This window comes from Martes martes, assembly GCF_963455335.1.
Source record: "Martes martes genome assembly, chromosome: 5".
NCBI lineage: Eukaryota > Metazoa > Chordata > Mammalia > Carnivora > Mustelidae > Martes > Martes martes.
Window position 1 is genome coordinate 23,320,909 of NC_137892.1, and position 14,443 is coordinate 23,335,351.

At 45.2% G+C, this 14,443-nt stretch overlaps 1 protein-coding gene across 1 annotated transcript in view; it reads right to left on the reverse strand.

Annotated features, from left to right (window-relative positions):
- Window positions 1-14,443, reverse strand: part of SEMA6A (semaphorin 6A) — a 123,988-nt gene that overhangs the window by 57,325 nt on the left and 52,220 nt on the right. The window contains exons 2-3 of the mRNA XM_080803725.1: window positions 2,653-2,790; window positions 368-485 (exon numbers count right to left, since the gene is read on the reverse strand). Of these exons, the coding sequence (XP_080659851.1) occupies window positions 368-485; window positions 2,653-2,752 (218 nt within the window). The 5' untranslated portion in view covers window positions 2,753-2,790. The remainder of the gene's footprint in view (window positions 1-367; window positions 486-2,652; window positions 2,791-14,443) is intronic.

Sequence of the window (14,443 nt, forward strand, 5' to 3'; positions counted from 1 at the left end):
CACACTATTACACTACACACACACTGGATAATACATGTTTACACATTCGGGTTAATTTAACAAGCATCAAGGACAGAAAAGTGCTCTCCTGGTTGCGCGATTAGGTATTTGCATATATGTTCAAGACAAACAGTGGATTATTTAAGTCTAAGCTCCAGCGTATGCAAACATTTCCATCTAAATCCATCTCTAGTTAAACAGACACAGAAAATCTTGAAAGCATGATTGACCAACAAAAGTAGCCTTTTTAAGCTCAGCAGCGCGTTGTTTGGGAATGTCATGGTCTTTAAAATGGTGCATCACGGGTACGTTCAGATGCGAGCCCTTCAGTCGCTCTTCAGGCAGATGTGAGGGAAAGGCCACTCACCTAGCAGCAACGTAGAGGGTTCTGTTCATGGTCATAATCATCTGGATGTCCAGTCGGTGCCTCTGTGTGGTGTTCCGTCCTGGCTTGTGGCCCACAAACACCGGATACTGTTTTGTATCTGTGAAAAGAAGAGATGGGGCAAGAGAGGGAGAGGAAATCAAGCCAGGAATTGACAGGGCAGGGAGGGGAGGGGCCTGGCCACAAAACAAAACCATATTTAAGTCAGTCCATGCCACCCCTTTCCCTATCCAAGGAGTCTTGTTATTTTAGGAAAGCCTGTGATAGATGGGTGCTCTGGGAGGACGATCAAGTTACAGTTTCATTTCCAGATGATAATCAGCCCGGACTTCTCTTTCTCGGTGTCACAGTTTCTGACTTGTCCCTCTTTTCGGGGGTTAAACTTGCAAGTGAACCCTTTACATGAAGGTGCTCTTTTCTTCCAGTTTTCTTTTCATCTTCTTTAGAGTGCTAAGCCTGAGGGGCAGCCTGCCAAAGATCTTGTCTCCGGACAAAACTATTTCAAAGCAGCTTTCCCATCAATCACCACAAAGGCAATGTGGTCTGGAGGCGAGAACCCTCATCCAGGAGCCAGAAGAAAAATACAGTCTCCACAGGCGTCCAGTTGGAATAATCTACTATTGAAGGCAGCCCCGCTACGTTGGTTGGCATTCTAGGAACTGTGGGAAGTTCACTCTTGAGTTAAGCAATTGGCTAATCTCACAGAAGCGGGGGCTTTGACAGGACAGGGTCAAACGGAGTGTAGCCAGTCGGGTGATCTGGAATTTTTCCTGACTTGGAGATCCGTCAATGAACATATTTCTGCTTTCCTCCAGTTCTCTTGAGCTGAGAGTGGGCAATTTGTAATAATATCTGACCTTTAGAAATACCTACATTTCAAAAATCTCTCTGCCTTTAAACCTACACTCTCCAGAGCACTGGCAATCCTCCAGAGAAACTCAGAAGGAAAGAAGGATGAGTCATATTTAAAAATGTTTTTTTGGGGTGGGTTGTAAATAATGGCTTGAAACCCATTCACAGATTCATGCTCAGACCCCAACACTGGAATCCCCCAGAGTCTCTGAGCCTTACTCACAGTGGGTATCAGAGAGCCTTGGTATATTTGACTCACAGTCAAGCTTGGTATGGGATTATCTTGTGCATTCCCCTGCACCCTCAGAAGTTTCATTTACGCATTCATCAAGGAGCTTGCTAAGATAGTTCATGTCCCTCTGCTGTCAAGGATTTGAGTGTCCACTGACATTTCCATTTCAGCAGCATATTTGGGCTGGGGACTCTTCTTTACAGGGGCACCAGAGATCGAATACCTATCCCAAATGGGGATTCATAAATGCATATGAAGATTTGGTACCTTGAGTCAGGTGGACTGCCTCTTTAGTTGTTTTGAACTACACAGTTTGGTCCTTAAGCACGCCCTGACTTTTGTGCACTCATTGTTTTCTGTGCCATGTCCCGCCAGCTCACTTTCATGAAATTCTTTCCCTTTTCAGGGACTGTCCAGCAGAAAGCCACACATTGATGGTTCTCCTTCATATCCCCTGTAGCTAAATACTTTCCTTAGGGTCTGTTCAGTGTTTGTTTTGGGATGGCTATTGGGAAAATGGATATTTGGGTAAAAGGGCTCCCTTTCACTTTACTATGATAAAACATTTTGTCTTTTGGAGGGAAGGGAAAGAAGTAGTACATTGGCTGTTGGATCCCACATGCAGGTACGACTTTTCCTCTTGAATAGTCATCTGAACTCTTCATCACATGGCTTTCTACCCTTCACAGTGAAGCAGAGACCAAAAGACAGTTACAAATAGTTAAAATAGGTCCTCTGTGAATTCAAAGTCCAGCAAAGTTTTTACCTCTAAATCTAAAAGAAGAAAATAGTGTTCTTTCTTGTTCTCATCTTGTAACAGTGCCCACATGTTAACCACACGTGAGAAGGCATGCTCCAGGCGATACCCACATGATAGTATATTCTCCCACTGCTGGTTTCCAGGCACGATCGAGGATGGCCTCCTTGTCGTGGCCGGACACTTCATCAGAGGGACTCGAGGAACATTTCAGATCCTCACACACATGTTCACACACGGATTGCCCTGGCAGTATTTAACTGAGTTATAGAACAGCCATCTCCCCAATTTGATGAGACCCCGCTGTTGTCTACTAGCAAGTCTCCTATTTTATTAAGTTTTAGAAAAGGTGGGTGTTTTGCTGGGTGATGCAGCCTAAAATGCCCACAGAAGGAGTGAATGACAGTGATGATCGCGGGTACTTACAGTTGCCATGCGAAATACTGATTGGCTCAGAATCTTCTGGGAAGCCAGCCCCAGCGAAGTGTAGCAGTGTGAAATATAGCAGCAAGGCTTCTGACCTCATAGTAGTTCAGCGGGGAGACTTTATTTCTCTACTTCACCCTGCCAGAGAGCAAAGAAGGATATTATTAAATATATATATATTTTTTTTTGGCAAGTCAGCTGTGTTCATCTCCATAAAATGAAATGACCTTGAAGATAAATTTAAGAGAAAAGGGGTCTCTGTTTCATATCTTTTCATTTGTGAATTCACGGATTACTGTGTTTTATATTAGAAACCTGTATCTGTTACCCACGGCAGCCTCCTTCCCCATGCACCAGAGCCCTTTCACAAAGCTGCTCCTGGAACGCAGGACCCAGAATCTTGTTAGTTCCTCTGTCCAAAGCCATTTTAAGGCAGTCATAGGTTCCTATTCACAGTTACGAAAACGCATTCCAAAAAGTGTGGATGACTGAGAAAGCATTTTTTTCTTTTTAATGTAAATACTTTTCTTCTCAGCAGGTTTAAGGCAGCCTGCCATCCCCCAGATGTGTTTTGTTTGTCCAGGTCCGGTTCTTTCAAAAAATTTGAAGTGGTTGCCAATATTGGGGAAAAAAAAAAAGGAGGTTTCTGATAAAAATCAGAAGATCTGACCTCTTGACCTAAATGACTATTCCCTTCAGGCACCACACCCCACCTGCAACATGCAGGCAGACTTGCTTACATGTGCTTGTGCTCGCGCGCACTCACATACACACCCCATAATGAACCCTCTTTGTTAATTTCTGTTACCTGCTTCATCCCTTCGTTGAAATAATTCCGTAATTCCATAGTAATTCTAGAATGACCTTAGACATAAAATCACACAATCTTTGTTTAAAAAGAAAGAAACGGATCCTTTTAGACTCTGAAGAATACTATAAGGAGAATCTGAAACCACATCCTGAAATGGTATTTTTTTTTAAAGACTTTATTTATTTATTTGAGAGAGTGAGCACAGGAGTTGGGAGGGGCAGAGCGAGGGAGCCTGACCTGGGGCTTGATCCCAGGACTTGGCAATCATGACCTGAGCTGAAGTCAGACACTTAACCAACTGAGCCACCCAGGCATCCCCTGAAATGGTATTGGTTAAAAACATTTCTGTATATTTTAGTTTCAAATACTGCCTTGCACTGGAACAGTAGTGAATAAAAATGCCAGATATACTGTTCTGACCAGCTGTATATGTTCATAAAAATGCTCTATTTTGTGTAGAAAATTCTCCTAAATCTTAGAAATAAAAGCAGTCCCATTGGGGCTGCTGAATACGGTGAAAGAAGGCACATAGATCAGTAAATATCGCATAATTCTCAGGCATATTTCAAATAAGTGTTAATCTATAGGGGAAATCATGTAAAATGGGGGTACCTTTTCATCTTTCCAGAGTGGTAAAGCCTTTGAAGTAGCCTGCCAAAGATGATCTTTGTTAAAGAAAGCTATTTTACAGTAGTCCATTGATCGTTTAAGATTTGTGTGTAGGAAGGTCAAACTTAGTAAGTGAGGGGTCTTTGAAAGTTAATTTGGCGAACAAACTGCCAACTTACACTTTGGAGAACACTTAATATTAGATACCTGTGTCTCCCTTCTTCATGCCAAAAAAAGCAGTAACAAGTCCCAAGTGTAGCATCGCAACTTACAATTTCACAGACACAGCTGGGTCTTAATCATTTCTTCAGTTGGAAAGTACACATTAATTAATTTGATTTATCTTGAAAAAGAGGGAGAGAGTGTGAGAGAAAAGCCCGAGCCGTTCTGTATCTCCATCTCTTGTGTGGAGATTAAAATTAAGCTTTAAATGATGACTTGCTCACCAGGGCAATCCATTACCCAGAGACATAAGCATGTATTTATAGACAGGTTAAAAGCGATCGTCTGTTCATTCATTGATTTGCCGGTTCTTCCTCTTGCAGAAACTCTGAACCCAAAGGGAAGAAGCCTTGAGGTCCCCTTGTTTGTTTCTCCTGGCTTCTGTTCAGTAGAACACTAAAGAGGAGAAATCAGTGATAGGAGTAAGCAAGACGTAAACCAGATCCCAGTGAGCTGTTAGATGTTAGATGAGAAACTACAGCGAGCGGGCAGAAGTGGCAATATTTACCGAGGGCTCAGGAGCGGTATCGTAGCCTAATACAGAAGCAGATACCTCACCTCATTTGCAGCGGGTGAAGGAAGAATAACAGACTCAGAACGCTGGTTCTCAATCTTGGGAAATACACGTGTACTTTCAAAGATTAATTTGTCTCGACACGACACATGAGTCTTTGGCCTTCCCCAGTTGGCATTCGTCTTTGTACACGTGCCCTACAAGCCAACGAGGCTGAGCCCTGCTATTTTATTGTATCTCCCAAGAATTGTGGTTCCCATGTTGAGATGGCATGGGGCAGACGCACCGTGCTCCACCCCCAGAAGCTGGCAGGCAGGACGATGCTCACAGAAGAAACCTGTTCTGCACTTCCTTTAATCCTTACACTTAGCCAGGACTGAGGCTGCGATGGGGTATTTAAGTATCTCCAGGTTTACAGTAGGGCACCATGCCAGGAAAAATAGCTGTTTTATGTGTCTTTCTATCATCATATCATCAGATTGTTAACATGTACATCATAAGGGAGGAAGCGTTCTGGCAGGACCGCGGGCCGTCCACACGAACACTTTACAGTTGTCTTCAGCCGGGGTTGTGATGTATTACTCCCTTCCTACACAACTTTGAGCTCAACCCTTGTAAATACGTAGACAATATATTTTCTTGTTGAAACGATTATTTCACCGAGAGATCCCCGTTCAATCCCATTGTCATTTCCCATTCCACGGAATGCGGGCTGGGTCTTCCTGCTAAGACTGCAGCCGTGTGGACAGGCCTTGAGCTTAGGAGAACAAAACACAAACAGGCACTTGCCTCTGAATTTCAGACTCTGGAGCTAGCTGGGCTGTTGCAATTAAAGAGGTTGTTTGAGGAATTTTTGAGACTTGGAGCAGTGCTACCCACAGACCGTGTGTTTCTAGGCATCTGCAGCCATTTGCTGGTTTCCCTCTCTGTGATTGTGCTTCTCTGGGCTCCACTGGACCTAGACTTCAGCAGACATCCAGACAATGAGATAGTGGGGAGGCTGTCAACACGAGCATTCTTTTTTTTTTTTTTTTTTTTAAAGATTTTATTTATTTATTTGACAGAGATCACAAGTAGGCAAAGAGGCGGACAGACAGAGAGGAAGGGAAGCAGGCTCCCTGCTGAGCAGAGCCTGATGTGGGTCTCGGATCCCAGGACCCTGGAATCATGCTTGACCTGAGCCGAAGGCAGAGGCTTAACCCACTGAGCCACCCAGGCATCCCAATATGAGCATTCTAAACAAAAGCATTTACTTCAAAAGTCAGCTTCTCCTGCCTGATTTCCCATCTCATCATCTCAACTTTCCACTCTTCTGAGCCTGAAGATAAAGGGCCTTTGTAGAATCCACCACTACTCTAAAGGTATAACCCTCCTCTTCTCCAACCTGCAGTATTTGTGGAAAACCTTAAGAGCATTTTTCATTTTAATAGGCATCTGCTGGGTGAATTTATTAGATCTATTTGGAGTCATCTAAAATTAATTACATGACTTTACTCTGAATCACATGGGTGAGAATTGTGTTGACTTAACTATACGCTCTCAGCCCAGACAAAAATTCTCTTCTACTGTAATTTTTTCCCTACAGCTTTTAAGACCAAATTGACTTAACAGATCCACGGCGTACAAGTGGTGTTGGGGCTATTGGCTGCCGTGAGCTGAATGGTCTGTGCAGAATGCTGATTGGCCAGGAACCCAGCCTCCAGTATTCCAGATTGAGGGCTGAACGAAAGGGGCTGAAAGGAAGTCTGTCTGAAAATCCTGTGGCTGCATTCGTGGTGATAATTGTGTTTTGAAATGATCGAGTATTTTCAGTAGTTGGAGCTTCCACCCACCTCCCTCCTGCACACCCCTGTTATATAGCAGCAGGTGACTGTGTCAGCAAAGCATGAAGCAAAGGGGATGTCACTGAGGTCACAAATGGCCTTGTCTTCCTTCTAATTAATCCGGTGCCACGAGGACTGGGGAGCCACGACAAGCCTGTGCAGCCAGAGTACCACTCATGCTTAACCCCAGTCCTCTGCCCAGCCATTCCCCCAAAGCCTGCCCTGGAAAATTCTACTCGGGCTCACAGACTGGTAGGACTTGGCCAGAGCTTGGCTCACAGAGCAGAAAAAAAGCAAAATTAGTTGCCAGGATTTCGGGGGTGGGGGGAATTGGAGATTTAACATAGAACTCTGGGTTTCTGGCTTCTTAAAAAAAGAAAAAGCAGCGATCTGCCTTCACTGGCCAACATTTCACATGGCCAGTGCTCTGGAGCCGAGCGATGGCTGCCCCAAGGACAGCATGCTAGCCCTCTCCGCTTGGAAACATTCCCGCCATTTTCCATTATCTTAGGAAGCCTCATCACCCACTCATCTCACCTGTCTGACCCCTGAAGGCTCTTAGGGCAGCCTCCATACCCCCCAGGGAAAGCACATCAGCATGGCAGACAAGGGAAAAACAAGCAGAATAGCTCACATCAGTCTTAGTATGTGAGCCTCGGGGGACCCAGTGTCTGCACACACACGTGAATGGATGTTGCTTGTTTTGAAGACCCACATGGGTGCTCCACACATGGAGGACATGTGCCCCAGCAGCACGGGGTGCTTGCCCTTGTACCTGGACTTGGCTGGGTGGATACAACTTGGGGTACTGTCTTCCCGAGTGTTGGCATCCGATGAACTTTTTTTTTTTTTTGAAGATTTTATTTATTTATTTGACAGATCACAAGTAGAGCAGCATGCAGAGAGAGAGGAGGAAGCAGGCTCCCCGCTGAGAAGAGAGCCCGATGCGGGGCTCGATCCCAGCACCCTGGGATCATGACCTGAGCTGAATGCAGACGCTTTAACCCACTGAGCCACCCAGGCGCCCCCCCATGAACATTTTAATAATAAATAATAATAAGTGGGAACAGTGAGAAAAATAATTTATCTGGAGACTTGCTAATGCAAAATACTCTTGATAATAACTCTATATATTTGTCCTAGGAATGAAGAGGATGATGGTAGTGGTGGGTTTGTTTTTTTTTTTCTTACGAGGTAAATCATTTACTACTGTTTCAGTAATTCTTTTAAAAAGCCCATTTTCTGCTGACATAATAGGAAGTTTTACAGCTAATGAATAATTCACACTGTCATTAAAAGAAGGAAGGGCACACTAACAGGGTGACCCTGGGCAAGTCACGTAGCCTTGCTGGCTCTGTTTCCTCACCTGTAAAATGAAAGCATATGAAATGTTATGGTCTCTGGAGCTCATCCAGGCTCTGGGGTTGTATGATTCTGGGTGATTCTGCCCTGGTGACTAAGGGAGTGAGTATGTGTTTAGGGAGCACAGGACATGGAGGGACTTTGAGCCTGGGCACTTCTGTTTCAAGTTCCTTGAGCTAGAGCCGAGAAATCCCGGCCTGTGACACCTAGTTTCAACATCAGGACAAGGTTCAAGTCCCATAAGGAGTTCTGATCTGGCCAGAGAGACCGCAGTTGTTACCACTTAATTATATTCCGATAGTTGGGTTTTACAGTAAGGATAACGTTTCCATTTTTATTGCTCTAGCTTAAAAAAAATTTTTTTTCTCTCTTAAAAAATTGATGTGTAACTGACGTATAATACCCTATTAGTTTCAGGTCTATATCATAGTGATTCAGTGTTTCTATACATTACAAAATGGTCCCCATAATCAGAGTGGTTACCGTCTGTCACCATAGGAAGTTGTTGCAATGTTATTTGGATCTGCTCCCTACGCTGGACCTTACATCCCATGACTGACTTGTTTTATAACTGAACTTCCGAACCTTTTAATCCTCTTCTTCTGTTTCACCTGTCCCCCTCAGGCATCTCCCCTCTGGTAACCCACAGTTTGTTTCCTGTGCCTAAGAATCTGTTTCTGTTTTGTTCTGTTCATTTATTTTGTTTTTAAGATTCCACATAGAAGTGAAATGTGTTATTTATCTTTCTCAGTCTTCCTTCACTTAGCAGAATACCCTCTAGATCCACCCATGTAGCAAATGGCAAGCTTTCATTATTTTTTATGGCTGAGTAGTATTCCGCTGTGCATATATGTGTGTGTGCGTGCGCGCATGCATGCAGGCACTCACACATGCATGCACGCGCACAGACACATGCGCACGCACATACGCGCGCACACACACCACTTCTTCCTCATCCGTTCTTCTATCAGAGGATACTTGGCTCACTTCTGTACCTTAGTTACTGTGCTCCAGCTTTATGACCTCATAGTTTGCGTCTTTGTAATGTCACTTTCTTTCTTTTTTAAAGATTTTATTTATTTATTTGACAGAGAGACAGCAAGAGAGGGAACACAAGCAAGGGGAGTGGGAGAGGGAGAAAGCAGGCTTCCCACTGAGCAGGGAGCCCGATGCCGGGCTTGATCCCAGGACTCTGAGATCATGACCTGAGCTGAAGGCAGATGCTTAACCCACTGAGCCACCCAGGCTCTGTCTTTAAAAATCTGAATCGACATTGGTGTAAAAGCTCCTCCATGAAACCAAACTATTGCTCACAATGTAGGGAACAGAAAGAGCAGAGGGCTTTGAATCCCACTTACCAGCTGAAGGTCTCTGAGCCAGATTCCTCAGCTTTAGGGTGGTCAAAACAGTATCTCAAGCTTGGATGTGAGCTAATAATGCTCCGAAAAGTTGTACCCCTCAATAAATGTGCATTTTTCTGTTGAGATACTTCTTTTTTTTTTTTTTTAAAGATTTTATTTATTTATTTGACAGATCACAAGTAGGCAGAGAGAGAAGGGAGGAAGTAGGCTCCCTGCTGAGCAGAGAGCCTGATTCGGGGCTCGATCCCAGGACGCTGGGATCATGACCTGAGCCGAAGGCAGCGGCTTTAACCCACTGAGCCACCCAGGTGCCCCTGTTGAGATACTTAAAAATGGCCTTTTAGTAGCTTTTCTTGGAATTCCTTAAGAAATTCTCAGGTGGGCCCCAGATTAGCAGCTGATGTTCTCTTTCTTCAGTGGGAGAGGAAGCCCCCTCCTCTTTGTCCTTCCCTTTTCCTCCTACCCTCACTCCCCCTTTCCCCTTCCAAGTCACGAAGCTTCCTGTCTCTGGGTGGGGGACCATCTGGGAGAGGCGGAGAGCCCATCTCAGAATGGCGTAACTCTCATCGTGTGATTGTAAAATGTGAATCCTGACAGTCAAAGGAAAATAGCAGGGTGGAAGACGGGCAAGGGATGGGGTTGGTGTGGAGCTTTATCATGCACTCTCTGTATACAGGGTCCATATGCATACTGTCTTATTTAAACATTGTGGCAACCCAGGGAGACAGGCCTTATGGTCTTAAGGTCTTAGGCACACAAGGAAACTGAGGCTCTGGGAGGTTAAGGGATGTGCCCAGGTGTCACAGTCAATATTTACAACACCGTCAGTAAGAAGGGGAGGTGCATACACGAGCCCAGGTCTGTGTGACGCCAAAGTCAGTGTCCTTCCAGGACATCAAAGAAAGGGGAACAGAAGGAAGGTTGGAAAAGAGAGAGCTACTGACATAAATAGCAGCTGTGCTTAAGATAGTAGTTGAATATATGTTGATGCATCTATGCTCACGTGGACAGAGTGGCTTGACGTTCCTAACGGCTTTAGTAATAAAAATCTGTCAAAAGAGTACACAGTTGCTTCCACGCATGTAGGCATGCAAAGGCTCATTCCACTCTATGGCCCCGTGACTGCAGGCTTCACATAAGAAGACGCAAATGCTTCTGAGCCACAGCATTAGGAGAAGTGGATTGGCTCATGACAACACTGTGTTAAGTGGAGCCACTTGCCTGTCGGCCGCCGCCTCACCAGCAATGTTTTAAAGTCAGTACATCCTAGAGAACAGAGTCTTTTACGAAGGGTAAAAACAAGCCGCCTGCTTCAGCAGCTGATAAGATAAACAGATCTGGACACCCCTCAAATCAGCAGAAGGAAGCTCTCTGCTCAGAGACGGGAGGGAGAGCAGGGGTTGGTGCAGAAAGCCCAGCTTGCTGAACGCTGGACACTTGTCTCAAGGGGACCCAGCTGCTGATCGTTCTTGCACCAGAGGACCGGTTCAGGGATTGAAGAGTGCTGAGACAGCAGGTGGCCCTCCAGGGCCTGCACAGCCCTGTTTCAAGGCCTGCAGACGCTGAGATGCTGCTGCTGTCCTCGGGATGCATAACTGGGCCACCAGAGAACACTTCCCGGGTGGGGTGAGGAACGACTTGGGCCTGGTGATGCTGGTGGAAACCTCCGCTCTACCCAGGCTTCAAGGGCCACATCCACCTCTTGGGTGATATTTGCCTTGAGATCAAAGGTTCATGCAAATGAGAAAAATGGCCCTGGCCTCGTAATAAAGACCTGGTCATCTCCTCTTCTCAGTCATCAGCAGAAGCCTAGAAACCCCCATTTCAGGGGAAATGCCACAGACCCAACCTCAACACATTTTGGAGAATGGCATGGGCATTCAGTGGTGTCTATTCATGAACAGCCACTGTGTGTAATATCCCATTTTAGGTCTAAAACTGGTCACAAAGGAGCAGGAAAACAGCTGTGGATTCAGAAGTCCTGTTAGGAAAAACAGTTTTGTTGGAAAAATAAAGTCAGGTTGTAAAGCTATTTCATCTTTAAAAGGGAGGAGGCGAGTCTTCCCTTTCAGGAGGTTCTGTGTTACAGCGGCTTTCCTTGTGTTTCCCCTCCTCCCAACCCACGCACCCCTGAGCTGGCACATTCGGTGGGCTTCGCTTGGACGTTTCGGATACAGTCCCCTATCTCACTGGTGCTCCTTGAGTGAAGTCATGACCTTGGCCCCACTGTCCGGAGCTCAGAAGACCACAGCAGTCCCAGCCACAATGTAGCCGCGTCTCACACCAGCTTCTGGGCGCCTCCATCTTTCCAGCTTTTATAACATGGCTGAGCTCAAACATCTGCTCCAGAGGCAGAAACACGCGCCCCCTTTGTTTTACTGTTAAGGAAACTGAGGCCTGAGAAGGGAGGTCACTTGCCAAGCATGGCACAGCTCAAAAGTGGCAAAGCTGAACAGCAGTGGACTCCCGACTCCCTCACTGAGCTCTGTCCCTACGTTACACTGCCTTCAGAAAGGCAGCCAAGACTCATTCATTTCTCCTGGGCTTGCTGCCTGATGTTCATTCCTGCCACTGCCCAGTTCCCTGCCTTCGGTCGGGAGCCAGGCTCTGTGCTCGCTGCTGAGGCAGGCAGCGATGGGAGAAAAGGCCTCCTCGCCCCCAGCCCCAGAATGCTCTCTTTAGTTGATGGACCCCACAGCTCCTGCCTGTTGTCCCAAGATAGAATACATAAACAAATATCTGTAAGATTTCAGAAAGACAGAAAAGAGTCCTGTTGGGAAGAATACTGTCTAGAGGGAGGAGGTGTTGTAAAGGCAAGTGGCTGGGGTGATCACCCTAGGCCTCCAGCTGGAGAGAGGCTTGGCAGGGGGTCAGTGTGGACTGGGGAGGGTAGAGGAGGCACCGGTGGGAGCTGAGAGATTTCAGACGGACCAGGTCTAGAGAACAGTGTTACCATGAGCAACTCCATGCTGATCGGGTTTTCAGACACTGGAACTGGACCATTTCCATCTTTGCCTAAGGAATTTCAAATATTTGTCTAAAGTAATGGGTGGATTTTTGCACTTCTCCCGAAGTTCAGTTTAAAGAATAGGTGAGAATAAAGAGTGTATCACATTACTCTTTCCTTCTAAGAATATGACCCGGGATGAAGAAGGATGGGGGCGGGGAAGCTCTGCAGCAGGAGCTCAGAATATTGGTGTTCGTTCACTCGAGGTGCTGATTGTGGAAGTTTTTTCCTCATTATTCTCCCTGGTTTTCTGTACATCGCTAATTTCATTAAAAATGAAACAGGGCAAAAAAAATAACAGGCTTACATTGAAGGCACTTTCCTTCCGCCTTTAGAAAGATACTTGGAGAGTGACTCTATAGAGAGCAAACTCGAGATTAGTGTCTGGGGCTTTCCACGAAACTGTCAAAATCCCGAGTTGCTTTCAACTGAAAGGCAGCGGTTGCCAACCTTTGATGGGGTGACTCTCCCCAGTCACTTCTCCTCTGCTTGCTCTCAGCGCAGTTAATGGAAACAGACTCTCCCAGCTGCAGCCCTCACCTTTCCGCTCCTCACTGGCCTGGGATTGCCTCTGGCTGAGCTGGGCTGCCGGGCTCTGTTCTTGCTCCTGTTGGAGTGGACGTCAACTTCCAGCATGGCTCCGAGAGAAATGAAAACAACCTGCAAAGTCTCTCTCCTCCTTTGAGCTTGGAATAACAGCCCAAAGTAACAATATCATCAGTCGCACGTGATGGATGCTTTGACTGAGCCCTACACGTTTTATTGCCTCCCCCTACCCCCCCCCCCCCCGCTCCCGGTTAAAACAGCCTCAAGATCAGGCAGTGAAAAACACCTTCTTTCACTAAACCTTTTGGATCAGGTTCTCTGGTGTTGGCTGAGTGCTGTCTTTCACTGTGTCCCTTGTCTCTCTCAGTGAGTTCTGATGCTCTTCCAGTAACGTGAAGGCCAAAAATAGAGTTTATGTTTGACGACAAGCTTCTAATAGTATATAGAGAAACATAATATTGTTTCAGGATCTGCTCCATAACCAGGCATGATATTGCCGACTGGTTCTTATCATCCCTGAAACATCTACACACACAGTGGATTATCTGTGTCTCCGTCTAGACGAGACGCACCCAGGACAGAAATGAGATGGAAGCATTAGCTCTTGGCTTTCCATGATTTTCTTACATTCTTTAGGAAATCCATTTCATTTATTAAGAGGAAAAACTGGTCGTCTTTATATCCTGGCGAATCGGATGAAAACCGCAAACCCATGCATTTAAAGCGATTTAAATTTACTAGTGCCGTTGGTAGATAACTGCTGAATTTTCTTGAAATCGAATGAATGATATCTTTATTGGCTTTCTTCATGTTCTTTATTCGGCTGGCTTGATTGACTTCGAGCAGGTCTCCCTTTGAACTGGGGTAGAGAGAGCACTGTTGACTAGTTCCTTCTTTTCAGATCAAGTCCAATCTGGTGCTAATACTCCCTACAGTGTTCGTTTATTTGTAATGTGAAATCCTACCCTGAAAATTAATAACGATTTCCAAACATCCTGAAAATATGCTTCCTTAAGGCCAGTAAGAGTAAGTTCCAGGAAATTACGGGTTTGTTTAAATGTCTCTGCCACTTAATGACTTGATTCCTTACATAGGTGACTTCAAGTTCACTGCACAGAAACTTTGAGATTTAAAGCCCTGTTCATCGAGAGGAAGGCTGTAAGCATCTGGATGAACTATTTTCACAGCAGTGGTTGTTTTGAAAAATGCCTCACTTTTTCTTAAGTGTAAAGAAAAACAAGATTTGCTTTTCTGTTTCTCTAAATCTGGATGAAGCGAGTTGGTTTTTGAAATAGAGGCACACAGCCCCTCATTTGCAGTTACAAAAACCAGACCAAACCAAACCCAGAGAACAAACCCTGAAAACCAAACATTCTTTCTTATTTATGTGGTGACAACATTTGACCTAAATTGGCATGAGACCATCTATAGACTTTATTGATTCCTCTTGGGATGAGTATTTATACATTTCACTGCAAAAAAAAAAAAAAAAAAAATTTAATGGAAATGTAGTTGCCATACAGTGTTACATTCGTT